A 12,482-nucleotide genomic window follows, 5' to 3' on the forward strand; every position below is an offset into this window, starting at 1 on the left:
TATAAGTGTCGGTATATACCGACACTAAAATTGTTGGTGTATACCAACACTAGTAAAGCATTGGTATATACCGACACAAAGTATGAGCAAAAGCAAAAAAGTGGAGCAGAATAGGGCTAGTCACAATTGCATTCTGTCCCACTATATATATTTTGTTACAAGGTAGTATAGAAATCAAAACATTCCATCTGAGCTACAAAATCTCCTACAACTCTATCATAATGTATTATAAAATACATTTCCTACAACTATCTTATATTATAAATGCCATTTGGCTCATCAATAGAAAATAAAGATAAAAGTGAAAACTATTTGTGTTGAACAAAATTTGTATTAGTAAACAAAATTGGTTAGAGAACGAGAGAATGAGCAGAAAGGAGAGCAAAGAGAGTAAGAGAGGAAGAGAAAAAAAGAGTAAGAAAAGAGAAATAGAGAATGAGAGGAAGAGAGTAAGAGAGAAAAAGAGAGAAAAGAGAGAAAGAGTGGAAAAGATAGTAAGAGAGGAAGATAGGAAAAAAGAGGAAAAAGAGAAAAGAAAGAATGAGGGAATGAGGGGAAAAGAGAAAGAGAGTAAGGAAGAGGAAAAGAGAGAACCAAAGAAGCAGGAAGAGAAGGAAAGAGGACAAGAGGAAGAGGAAAAGAGGAAAAGAGAGAAAAGAGAGGAAGAGGAAGAGAGGAAAAGAGAGAAAAGAGAGGAAGAGGAAGAGAGGAAAAGAGAGAGGAAGAGAGGAAGAGAGAAAGAGAGAGGAAGAGAGGAAGAGAGGAAGAAAGAAGAAAAGAGGAAGAGGAAGAGGAAAAGAGAGAATACAGAGGAAAAGGAAGAAAGAGCGAGAGAACAAGAGCAAGAGAGTAAGAGAGAGAGAGAGAGAGAGGGAGAGAGAGAGAGAGAGAGAGAGAGAGAGAGAGAGATCCCCTTCCAAGTTGATTTTGTGGAGTTTTACATCTCGAAGATTATCATCTTCTCTTTGTGAGAAGTAGAGTGGTAGATCTTCTTCATTGATTTGTTTTGACACACTCTTTTCTATCCTCATTAGAACATCAAAGGATTCAGTACAATGGCTCTCCCCCTCATTGTTTTGTACCAAATATTAGATGGATATTTTGGGATTAGTTGTATCTTGCAAGTCTAGGTAATAAACAAAAAAATCTTGAAAGCAATAAAACACAGACACTAGTACACCTTTGTCCTTTTTTGATGCTTACCACCCAACATCTAGCACACTCGGGTGTGAAAACTGTCGCTATACCCCATGGGCCGCTTTTATGTTGGAATAAGCATCAATATAAATTGACACTCTTTAGTGTCAGTATATACTGACACTAACACAGTGTCGATATATACTAGAACACTATGGGACTGATAATGATGGCCTTTCTCGATGTTTCTCCCTTGGATGTTTTTCCCATGATGCATGGCATAATGATCCAAGGGTTTTTGAGAGAGGGATATAAGTAAATGTTACATCAATAGTAGAGGAATGTCACCATCGATGGTTTTCAACGTATGGGAAATAGAATTACCTTTGTCAGATGGGTGCCATACTTTGCACATGCTTTGATATTATTCACTTAAAATCTTATGCAAAGTATCATGCCCATAGGACATCATTTGCATGAGCATGCTCATTTTCTTATTTTCCACCGCATCTCATATGTACTTGAGTATCAAAAAACATGCATCTGCTTGCTCCCATCATACGTTCCTTTGTTTGATGGGTACTTTGCACACTCCTAAATCTTCTTCACATTAAGTCTCGCGCAAAATTTCATAGCCATCAGACATAGTTTGGATGGGTAGGCATGCTTATTTTCTTATTTTCCACCAAGTCTCATACTTGAGTATAAGCAAACATGCATTTGCTTTCTCCCACGGTACGCACCTTAATCTTATTCACTTTAAGGCCCTTGAAAAGTTTCATACCCATCAGACACCGTTTGCATGGGTGGGCAAGCTTATTTTCTTGTTTTCCACGTGTCTCATATACTTGAGTATAAAAAAATATGCATTTGCTTGCTCCCATCATATGTTCCTTTGTATGATGGGTATTGTACTTCCACATGCCTTAATCTTATTCACTTTAATACCCTACGAAGTTTCATACCCATCAGACACCATATGCATCGGTAGGCATACTTATTTTCTTATTTTCCAGCGATCGAGTCTCATATAAGAGTATCAAAATATATGCATCTGCTTTCTCCCATTGTACGTGCATTGATCTTATTTAATTTAAGGCCCGTGCAAAGTTCCATACCCATTGGACACTATTTGCATGGATGGGTATGCTTATTTTCTTGTTTTACATTGCATCTCATTTACCTGAGTATCAAAAAATATGCATTTGCTTGCTCCCTCAGGGTCCCATCATATGTGCCTTTGTACAATGGGTACTATACTTTGCAATGCCTTAATTTTATTTACTTTAAGGTCCGTGGAAAGTTTCATACCAATCGAACACCATCTGAGAGATCATCACATCAGCGTGGGCATCATAGGTCTAGAAAGAGTAGTAAAGGTCAAGGCTATTGTGGGGGCATTGGAGATGTAGACGAGTATGCACACTCCCACCACTCCAGATCCCCCCTTGTTCATGAGACGCAGTACCAACCTGGTCCTGCCCTCCCCACTCATAGGCCACAACACCCGAGAGACTATTTGCTCCCCTAGTCCTCGCTCCTTAATCGCTCACTCCACCCCTTGCTCTAGCTCTGCTACTCCATCCACCGCATATCCTTTGGACTTTGTTTTGCTCGAGGACCTATCCTACAGCGTGAACAACATTGGGCAAGTTATACAAGACGATGATGGGAAGAAGGTCACAAGATACATGAGGAGGTTGATGAGAATCCACTTCCCCAATGATATATTCAAACCTTGGCCACAACACAACAATAGAGCCAAGGACGCTGTCATAGATGCCATCAAGAGACAATTTCCCAATCCTAGAGATATGAGTTTGATCAAAATGCCATGCTTACATGCATGGGGGAGCTCCTTTAGTCTCGTAAATATGACTTAAGGCTAGCTGTTAAGGAGGGTAAGCAAAAGCCAGGGTGGGTGGACCCGAAAGATTGGAAAATAGTGAAGAAGGAGAACAAGGAGAATCCAAATGTGTTTGAGACTCACCAGAGGGCAGTGAGGATACATCTAGAGACTGTAGGTCCTTTGCACCTCTATAGCAGTGGCAAACTAGGAAACGAGGCCTGGGTGGTAAGTATACATTTATCTTCTACTGAATATCTAATATGTTCAATCATTCAAATGTTTTGCCATCATATCTAACTAATTGAGTTTGGATCCCTAGGAATTTGTGATTGGAAGCCCTTCAAACGACGAGGAGTATAGAAGGGTGTTCAGGATTGGATCCAAGCCTTGGTTTAAGGAGTAGGAGAAAGAAGGACTCAACATTAATTGGAAAAGGGTGGTGGCACCTCATGTGAGTATACCCTATAACGAATACCCTATTCCTCATCGTTATCATTTGACTCTCACCATTGCCTTACAATAGACGCTTTTAGTTTTTCTAACTTGTTTCATTCTTAGGGAGGAACGTTCAACCCATCCGAAGATCCGGATGGAGAGACTGGATCTTAAGAAGAAGCGGTTGGTCTCATAGAAGAGGAGAGTGAGGGATCAAGCGCACGTAGAGAGACCAAGGGTGACGAGGACCAGGAGGAGCAGGAGGGTGAGGAGGATGAGGAGGTGCAATAGTAGGATAGGACATTTAGTATTTTGGCACTTCTATCCTTTTATAGCGCATTACTTTGGTGGATTTGTCATTTTAGAGTTTGGCACTTTTGCCATTTTGTAGTGCATTAGCGCATTACTTCGGCGGATTTTCCATTTACAAGTTTGGCACTTTTGCCATTTTGTAGTGCATTACTTTGGCACATTTGCCATTACATTGTAGACCTTCTTTACAAAATTGTAACATGTACACCTCATTTTGTAACATTTAATCACGATTCTAATGAAAAAAAAATGTGGGGCAGGATGCAAGCCCCATCCTGCCCCACAAAATATTTTTTTGCTTTTGTAAAAATGTCGATATATACCGACATCTGTATCGACACTATAGTCTAGGTATATACCACCAACTACACCAACTCCCACACCAACATTGGTGACTATATGTTACCGACGGTGACACTGACTCATGTGTGCAAGTGCTATATTTCATATTTCTCAATGAACCCCCAAGAGTGTTTATTGGAGGTGGTGATGCATTTTAGGATTCCAATATATGAGTCAATAAGAAAGGTGTGAGATTTTGTAGCCAGAACATTAAAATATTCTATCTTTTTGTCTTTTCATTGCATGGGTTTGGTGATTTGGAGATCTATAAAGCCAAAAGGGGATCCAATGCCAATTATTCAAAGTGCCAAATAGCGGATGAACAAATTTTGACACTTCACCCAACGATGCAAGCCTTGCTTTTATTGGTCTTTAAGGTAAGGTTCGTTCTATTGTTTGTAATGCATGCCTTAGTCCAACTTAAGAAACCTAGCATAAGGTTAAGATTCTTGGCCCCCCACAGTGCCTTTAATGGAAGCACTAAGATCCTTGGCAATCCACCATGCATATTGAAGCACTAGGCTTTTGGAGGGTTGTGCGCATGTACACGAGATGGGATAATGTACATTGGAACCATCACTCCCACAATCATTGTTAACATGATAATGCTACATGATGACATTTGTGCTCATGCTCCCATGCATAGATTCATCATGCATATAAGCCTCATGAGGGCGCTCGGGGGTGTCACTCATCATATGTAACCCTATCACGTGAGTTCGACAGAAGGATATTTTTTATTCCTAAAATTTACAGAAATAGATATACATAAGGGATTATTTAAAATATTTTTGGAAAAAATTTACAGATTTGTATAGAAAGGGGTACATTTTATTAATGAAAAAATTTACAGATAAGGGATTTTTAATATAGGCCTTGAACGCACGTGATATAGAGGGTTTATACATAGTGACCCCCCTGAGTGAGGGCGTTGAAAACCTCTAGACAAAGTGGGCATTGGGGATTCTTCAAGTCCCCATGGACTTCAAGGGTCAACCCATTATGTTGAGCCGTAACCCAAGAATACCTTTTCTTAAAGGTCATCCTAATTAGTCAATCTTGCTACAACTATACTCAAGGAAGGCATATATACGTAAATGTTTGGAAACTGACTTCTATGCATCATCAAAATTCTAATGGATCTTGAGTACGTACTTTATGTCCATTCACAATAGCTTTTGGGGGTGGATCTCAACCAAGTACCTCATGATTGTTTAGAATGATTTCTTCTAGTTGCAGTAGATCCTTTTTGTAAAGTGTAATTTAGTGAACACCACCCCCTCCCCAACCCATCATTTTCTTTTTGAATTAATGTTCTAACATAAAGCTCTACTTAGTAGTCAATCTAGAGGACCAATACAACAAACTCTCTCTACTAAAACTCTCATGTAAGAGTGGAATAGATGTCGTTTCCTAGCTAAGATAAAATATGTTTTTAAGCAATTTGGCAACTTTTGAGTTATTGAAGTCCTTAAGGAACTGCCTGATGGAGGCATTTCCTAGACATGGAGGGTCCCACGGGAGGCAGAGCGACAGTGACAAGAAGCTCATCTTCCATTTGACACCTCACACAGGCTCCATCTGAGTGCGACAGCAACGTGATCTTCCATTTGCCAACTCAAAAATTTTGGAATTAACGCCTTTGTCTTCTTTGATGTGACTCGTCGTACTACAAGATTTCACTTCTGCGAATGAAGAGGCCGCCATTCGACGGTTGGAATTAATTTTCAGCCGACCGCGGACATTCATGTGCACATGCAATGACAGCAGCATGATGATATGATAGTGAAGTGTCTTGGAACATATAAAGAGAAACGTGGAGCTAATATTCCGTTTGTCAAAGACACAGCTAGTATACCTGAAGTCAACTATGGAATCATTGATGTCAGCCAAAGTATGCAAATTGCAATACTGTTTTGTGGTGTCGATCAAAGTAACAAATAGGTTGTTTAAAACTTCACGAAAATAATTGAGAGACGTTCCCCTGCCCTGATGCCAATATTTGACTGCCTAACTGCCGGCGAGGAATCAGGCAGCTCATCTTGTACCAGGTTTGTTTTTTACCATGTCGCTCCTGCTGCACATAGTTCTGTCCAGCAATAAGCTAGCTACTATCAGAGGGAATAGGGTTCATCACTCCCCCAATCGACACACCCCCACCACTCAATTTTGACGTCCTGCCCTTCGTTCCATGGCTCTCTCGTTAGTCCTTAGCCTAGTGCTTCTCTTATCCACAGCTTGCACTTCAGCTTGGCTGGCTTCTGCTGCTGCTAATGGTGCAAGTGATCCCAGCGATCCAGATAGAATCACTACTTTGCCTGGCCAGCCTCCCGTTGGCTTCGCTCAGTACTCCGGATACATTACCGTCAATGCATCCCACGGCAGAGCCCTTTTCTACTGGTTCTTTGAGGCTGCGTCTGAACCTCACTCTAAACCTTTGGTCTTGTGGCTAAATGGAGGTACACCCCATAGCCGCTCTCATCCTTTTGAACCGTTTAATTTCTGTATCTTGCCTAGTGGTTCAATAGCTAGAGCGGATCAGCATATACCCACAAGTTTTCCCAGAATTGCTTCTTTGTTCACAGACATTCTTATTATTCAATGGCATCCATCATCATGGGCTATCGATGACAGGTCCCGGTTGCTCATCCGTCGGGTATGGAGCAAGCCAAGAGCTCGGTCCCTTCAGAGTTGACCCTGGCGGGACGAAATTGCATCTCAACAATTTTTCATGGAATCGAGGTGCTGCGAGTCCAACCACCCAATTGGATAACTGTATGAATTGCATGACTAAGAAATTCAACCAACAGATTTTTCTTTTGACCACACAGAAGCGAATATGTTATTCTTGGACTCTCCTGCCGGTGTTGGATTTTCATATACCAACGTGTCCTCCGACTTATACAACTTCGGAGATAAGCTCGCGGGTAGTGGAAAGCTTTGTGTTTAAAGAGTTCTTTTCCTTTGGGATTATATTTCTGTTAACAATTGCTATGATTTAAGAACATTTGCTATGCAGCTGAGGACGCCTATATATTTTTGGTGCGGTGGTTCGAAAGGTTCCCTCAATACATGTCGCATGATTTCTACATGACGGGTGAAAGCTATGCAGGTGCAACATCTCATTTAAATGCTTAATATCATGTGTAGGCCTATCGGAGTGATTTTGCCCTGTCTGCCAGGCCACTATGTACCACAATTGGCGAATTTGGTGTATGATCGTAGAAAGGAACCTTCGATATATCCATTCATCAATTTGAAAGGGTTCATGGTAAGCAAACATGTCCAACCGGCGCCATTGCCCATTGCTTAACAACGTTCATAGATATGGAGTCTGGACTTCTCTCTTTTACAAGAATAGATGCGACATACTCAGATTTCGGACCATCGGAATAGGTGGGTAATGCGTGGACGGACAATCACCACGACTGGGATGGTACCATTGACTATGCATGGACACACGCAGTGATCTCAGACGAGTTGTGTGCCAGCACGAAGAAGGTGTGCGATTTCCGCCTAGAAAACTGGACAGACGCCTGCAACAACGAAGTTGACAGTATATATCAACAGTACGACCTGATTAATATTTATAATTTGTATTTCCCCATTTGCGTTAACCTATCAACTTCTTCTAGCGGCAGACGAATGTCCAAGGGCCTTCACCCATCCGTGAGTTATCATTTCTTATTCCTATCCTTATTCCTTTTCCCTATTGCGGCAATGCACTAGCGGAGACGTCGACGAGACTTTCCTTTAATTACCACCTCATGATCAGGCATCGAAAAGGCCACTGTATCGTGCTGGATATGATCCGTGTGGTGAAAACTACACAACCAAATACTTCACTCGACCGGACGTACAACAAGCTCTTCACGCGAACGTAACAGGGATTCCTTACCCCTGGGCTGCCTGCAGGTAAATTCTAACACAAACTTCTCGATGCATGAAAATTTAATCAAGTATGTCATTCATTAGAATTTAGCTTCATTTCGCCAGGACTAGATACCCTCCTATATAGCGGACCTATATAACTCGTATGCCAGCGTCCACTCTGATTCTGGAAAATCAATCTTCATGCAGCGAGTTATTGCTGGATTATTGGGGAGATTCTGATTTCTCGATTCTACCCATCTATCAAAAACTCATCGCAGCAGGGTTGAGGATTTGGCTTTACAGGTACACATCACGATTCGTGTCTTTTAATTTCAATAAATTTCAGCTCTTCTTCCAACTCATGTGTAACATGGTGATCCGCACGTCAGTGGTGACATTGACGGCTCAGTTCCCGTGACAAGCACAAAATACACTTTGAACGCCCTGAATTTACCAATCAAGACCCCCTGGCACGCATGGTTTCATGAAGCTCAGGTATGCAGGGCCGTCCGGGTATCCGAAGTTTTATCTTGTTAGCTGTGACTAGTGAGTCATGCTGTCTACGTAGGAATGTCCATCATCAGAGCTGCTGTGATAAAAATTCATGTACTAGGAATACTGAGGATCGAATGATGATGACGCAGGTGGGCGGACGGAGCTTGGAATTGGAAGGGATAGTGTATGTAACAGTGAGGGGGGCAGGGCATATGGTACCCCGAGATACCCCCAGTCAAGCGCTTGCACTCTTCTCTTCCTTCCTGAGCTCTACGCCTTTACCCACTACTCGATTCTAATCGCATTTTACGATTCGTCAATCAACTGGCTTGCCTCTCTCTCTCTCTCTCTTTTACTCTGTTTCTCTCTGTGTTTCCTCGCCAAACTCAAGAGTCTCTCGCAGTGTGTGTGTGTTTTTTTGTGTGTGTCTCGGGTTCCCTTCCTGTCCATTTAGAAACTATGTTGGGTAGGCCACCTTTAGACTGGAGTAGAAGAATAGACGTCATCAAGGAAGCACAAACACAAGAAAGAAAATCGACAATAACATATCACAACAAGGTGAAGGATTATAAATCATTCATAATTCAAAATAGGGAGGAAGATGTGGAGTGAGGAAAAGAGGGCACTTGATGAATTGAAAGCTCATGAGAGAGAGGGGAGGGGGGGGCTAAAAATGTGAAGGATATGTAGAGGGAAAAATAGCATGTGGAGAGGGAAGAATAGCAAGTGGATCTTAAAATCATTGGAGATTTTTGGAAATTTGAAAATGGCTATTTTCGCTTTGATGTGAATCGCCCTCACTTAGTCCGTCCTTTCAGTAGGCCAAAAACATAGAGTCATGCTGCAAGATCATTGCCGTTGAAATGGCTTTTTGAGAAGTATAATGCCCTCGTAGAAAGTCACAAATCAAATTTGCTAATCAATGAATGCATGCCAAGGTAGAAGAAGGGAGATACGCTCCATATATTTGACAATCATTGATTCATTTAGTGCTCGCTCCTTATAGTTTAGAGTCTCAATTTTTGGCATGAAGCACGTCATTACCAACTTGAAATCGAATTTAGATCCTACCATTTAATGAAATTCTTTTAAAGGAAAACAAGTATCACGCAAGGCATGGTTTGAATATTTAAGTGGTAATGATGTGGAGCAATAATTGCAAGCATCTTAATTGAGGCTTGATAATTATTCAAACTAGTTAGTCACATTCATGCAGTTGTAAAAGTTGGTAATAAAAGAACACTTTATGTACAACAAAATATATAATAGAGTGGCTCCATATGAGTGGAGTGTCCAGTGAAGATCTGCTCTCCAACAGGGCCATTGCTAGCTTTTTAAGTTGTGTAGTGACATTCAGGGATATGTCAATTATAGATAGCATATGTGTATGAAAGACGCTCGATTCAAGGATCACCTTGAGGTAATCAGGATCATAAGCAATGGTCTATGTTGGACGGAAGTTGTTTTTGCATAGGCATTACATATCATTGGCCCTCTATTTTTCCTAATATCCTCAATGTATGTCTGTAAGAAGGCATTAGAAAGGTCATATTGCAGTTATGTCCTACAATTCCCATGATCTTTCAATGGTGTTAGCTTTCGTCGAGTTGGTATAGAGTATTTAGTTCTGCCACAAAAGCTACAATAGCTTAGTTCATGGATGACTCTGGAGCATGTTGTCTTCCAACTTTCTTGGAGTTGTTTGATCATGATCCAGGATGATGATGTGGCATGCAACCTTGTTTTCTTCCTTTGAAACGTACATCCTTGTGCATGTTTATTTTTTCCAATCCACCTTGAATTCATTTGTTAGACCATATGTTATGTGTTCATTTATATTGTATTGAGCATCAGAAGAAAATAGTGAGACATTACTTTGGTATGAATGATTTGGAAATGAACAAAAGGAATTTCAAATGTAATTTGATATTTTTATTTTTGGAGAGGATAGAAAGAGGGGCTATCTATGGAGGGCACAAGGTAATCTGACGACTGCAGAAGTAAATGTTGTTTGATATTAAGAGATAAGGATGGTTGAATACCTGCTTTGAACTGATGCAAGCCCTCAAGAGAGATACAATCCATGTAGGCATCATGGATTGGTCCTCAAAAGCAATATGATCCGTTCTAACTATAAAAGAACAATAGACTTTGGTTTTAGTACCTTCACATTGAAGTAGTACCAATAAAGTATTCAACTTAATAAACTTGAGATTTGATATTAGAGTGGAATTTCTTAGTAATAAGTATTTTAAATTTTGTATAATTTTATTATTTATATAATATTATATGGCCACATAGAGTATGGTTGGAGAGGCTACACGCTTCCTCTCCAACAGATATAGCCTATAAAAGCCAAGAAGGGGCCCTTCCCTCATGGTGTATCAGTGTAATGATCCACCGGTTCATTGGTTTTGGTCCATTGGTAAGAGTGTGTGAGAGAATATTGTGAGACAGGGCCATTGTTGTCAATTCAATCTTGTAACCCATGACATAATTTTAAAAAATCACTACGATAAGAATTACAATATAAAGAGATTAAGCTATCCTGCTAAATTAATGTGTGAAAACCATTATTATAAATTAATTATTAAGCATTGAAAGCACTTTCGACTCTGAGAACCAATGGCTATATATAATTCTTCAAGCTCATAAGAGCTATTTCAATGCACATAAGAATTGTTTCAATGCCTGCAAGATCAAGAAGGGTCTGATTCCAAAGTTATAGATCACTTTGTCTCCTCCATTATATAAGGTGGACTTTTGCTTGAAGCAGCAAGCTATGCTACCTAGCCTCTCTATAAAGCAATTAGATAGTAGCCTCCTCTTTTACCACAAAATCAAGCTTCTTAAGTGAGCAATAGTTGTATGAGTCTCTTTGTCAAGAGCAAACAACTCAATAATCACTAATCATCCTTGTCATGCACTCTAGATTACTAAAGGAAATAATTGGGAAAGGACACATGTAATTCTTCAAGCCTAATTACAACGAATTACTGAAGGAGATCTTGAATACACACCAACACAAAGCAACTATAGACATGCAAAATAGCAGGCACGTCTATAGGCATTGCTTGAATAGAGAAATTATGGGTGTGTCTAACAGCACATCTAATAGCGCGTTTATTTGTGCATGTATTGATGCGTCTATTAGCACGTTTACACTGAGAAAATACGGGCCGTCTAACACTGTGTCTAACAACGTGTCTATTTGCGCATGTATTAGCGCATCTATTAGTGCATCTACACTGAGAATTAGACGCATATTTAGATGCAAAAAAAAGAATACCAAAAGTGAGATTTTGGTGTACATCACTGCTTTCCAAACATTGCCCATGATTACCAAAGCATATAATTTTAACAAAAACATCAATGCTTTTTTGCAAACCCACATATACAAAAATTAAGTGAGGTGAGGAGAATGAGACAATATATAAAATAGTTTTTCCAATATCAATGATGGGCTACGATTCAATCTCATCCTCAATGAGATCAACCCTTGCCAAAATATCTACTTCAAAATCCAAACAAGTGTTTAGATCTACAAATACATTCAGCCCACTACTGCTTGTGCTACTCATGTGCTCATCGAAATCAGCATCACTGAATTATGGTAGGCTCGTCCTCACAGGTAATGGCCTCAATATCTATATCTTCTATCTCATGATCATCCTCCTCTCTCGTATCATGGTCATCATCACCTCCATGGCCATGATCATCCTCCATACGCTCCATATCAGTAAATATACTATACATCACTTTGGAACGTGGCATAATAGGTATAACATGCCACCATCTATTATTATCCACCATTGGTTGATAGACAACCTATTTCAAACACAAATACAATCATGTTATTTTCCTTGCATCAAAGGTATCAAATATTTGAGTATTTTTATATGTGTGTACAGTACCTGCTCACATTGTTGCGGTAGTACTAGTGTGTCCTTCTTACTTTGCCAAAACTTTGTGGAGTCAATAGTTACAAAGCCACTTGCATGGCATTTGATTGTTGCATTAGGGCCTCTTTGTACCATGT

The 12,482-nt window shown here is 40.1% G+C and overlaps 1 protein-coding gene across 1 annotated transcript; it reads left to right on the forward strand.

The window, feature by feature from the left end:
* Nucleotides 1-6,169: 6,169 nt before the first annotated feature.
* On the forward strand, nucleotides 6,170-8,742 carry LOC147895480 (serine carboxypeptidase 24-like). The gene is made up of 10 exons (XM_087384160.1): nucleotides 6,170-6,534; nucleotides 6,710-6,817; nucleotides 6,907-7,002; nucleotides 7,095-7,187; nucleotides 7,258-7,346; nucleotides 7,472-7,744; nucleotides 7,851-7,990; nucleotides 8,156-8,251; nucleotides 8,338-8,443; nucleotides 8,593-8,742. The coding sequence occupies exons 1-10, from the start codon at nucleotides 6,267-6,269 to the stop codon at nucleotides 8,740-8,742; spliced, it is 1,419 nt and encodes a 472-aa protein (XP_087240286.1). The 5' UTR covers nucleotides 6,170-6,266.
* Nucleotides 8,743-12,482: the final 3,740 nt, after the last annotated feature.

The sequence above is a fragment of the Dipteris shenzhenensis genome, chromosome 13, assembly GCF_047967505.1.
Source record: "Dipteris shenzhenensis isolate YYH24624 ecotype China chromosome 13, Dip_SZ_1.0, whole genome shotgun sequence".
Lineage (NCBI taxonomy): Eukaryota > Viridiplantae > Streptophyta > Polypodiopsida > Gleicheniales > Dipteridaceae > Dipteris > Dipteris shenzhenensis.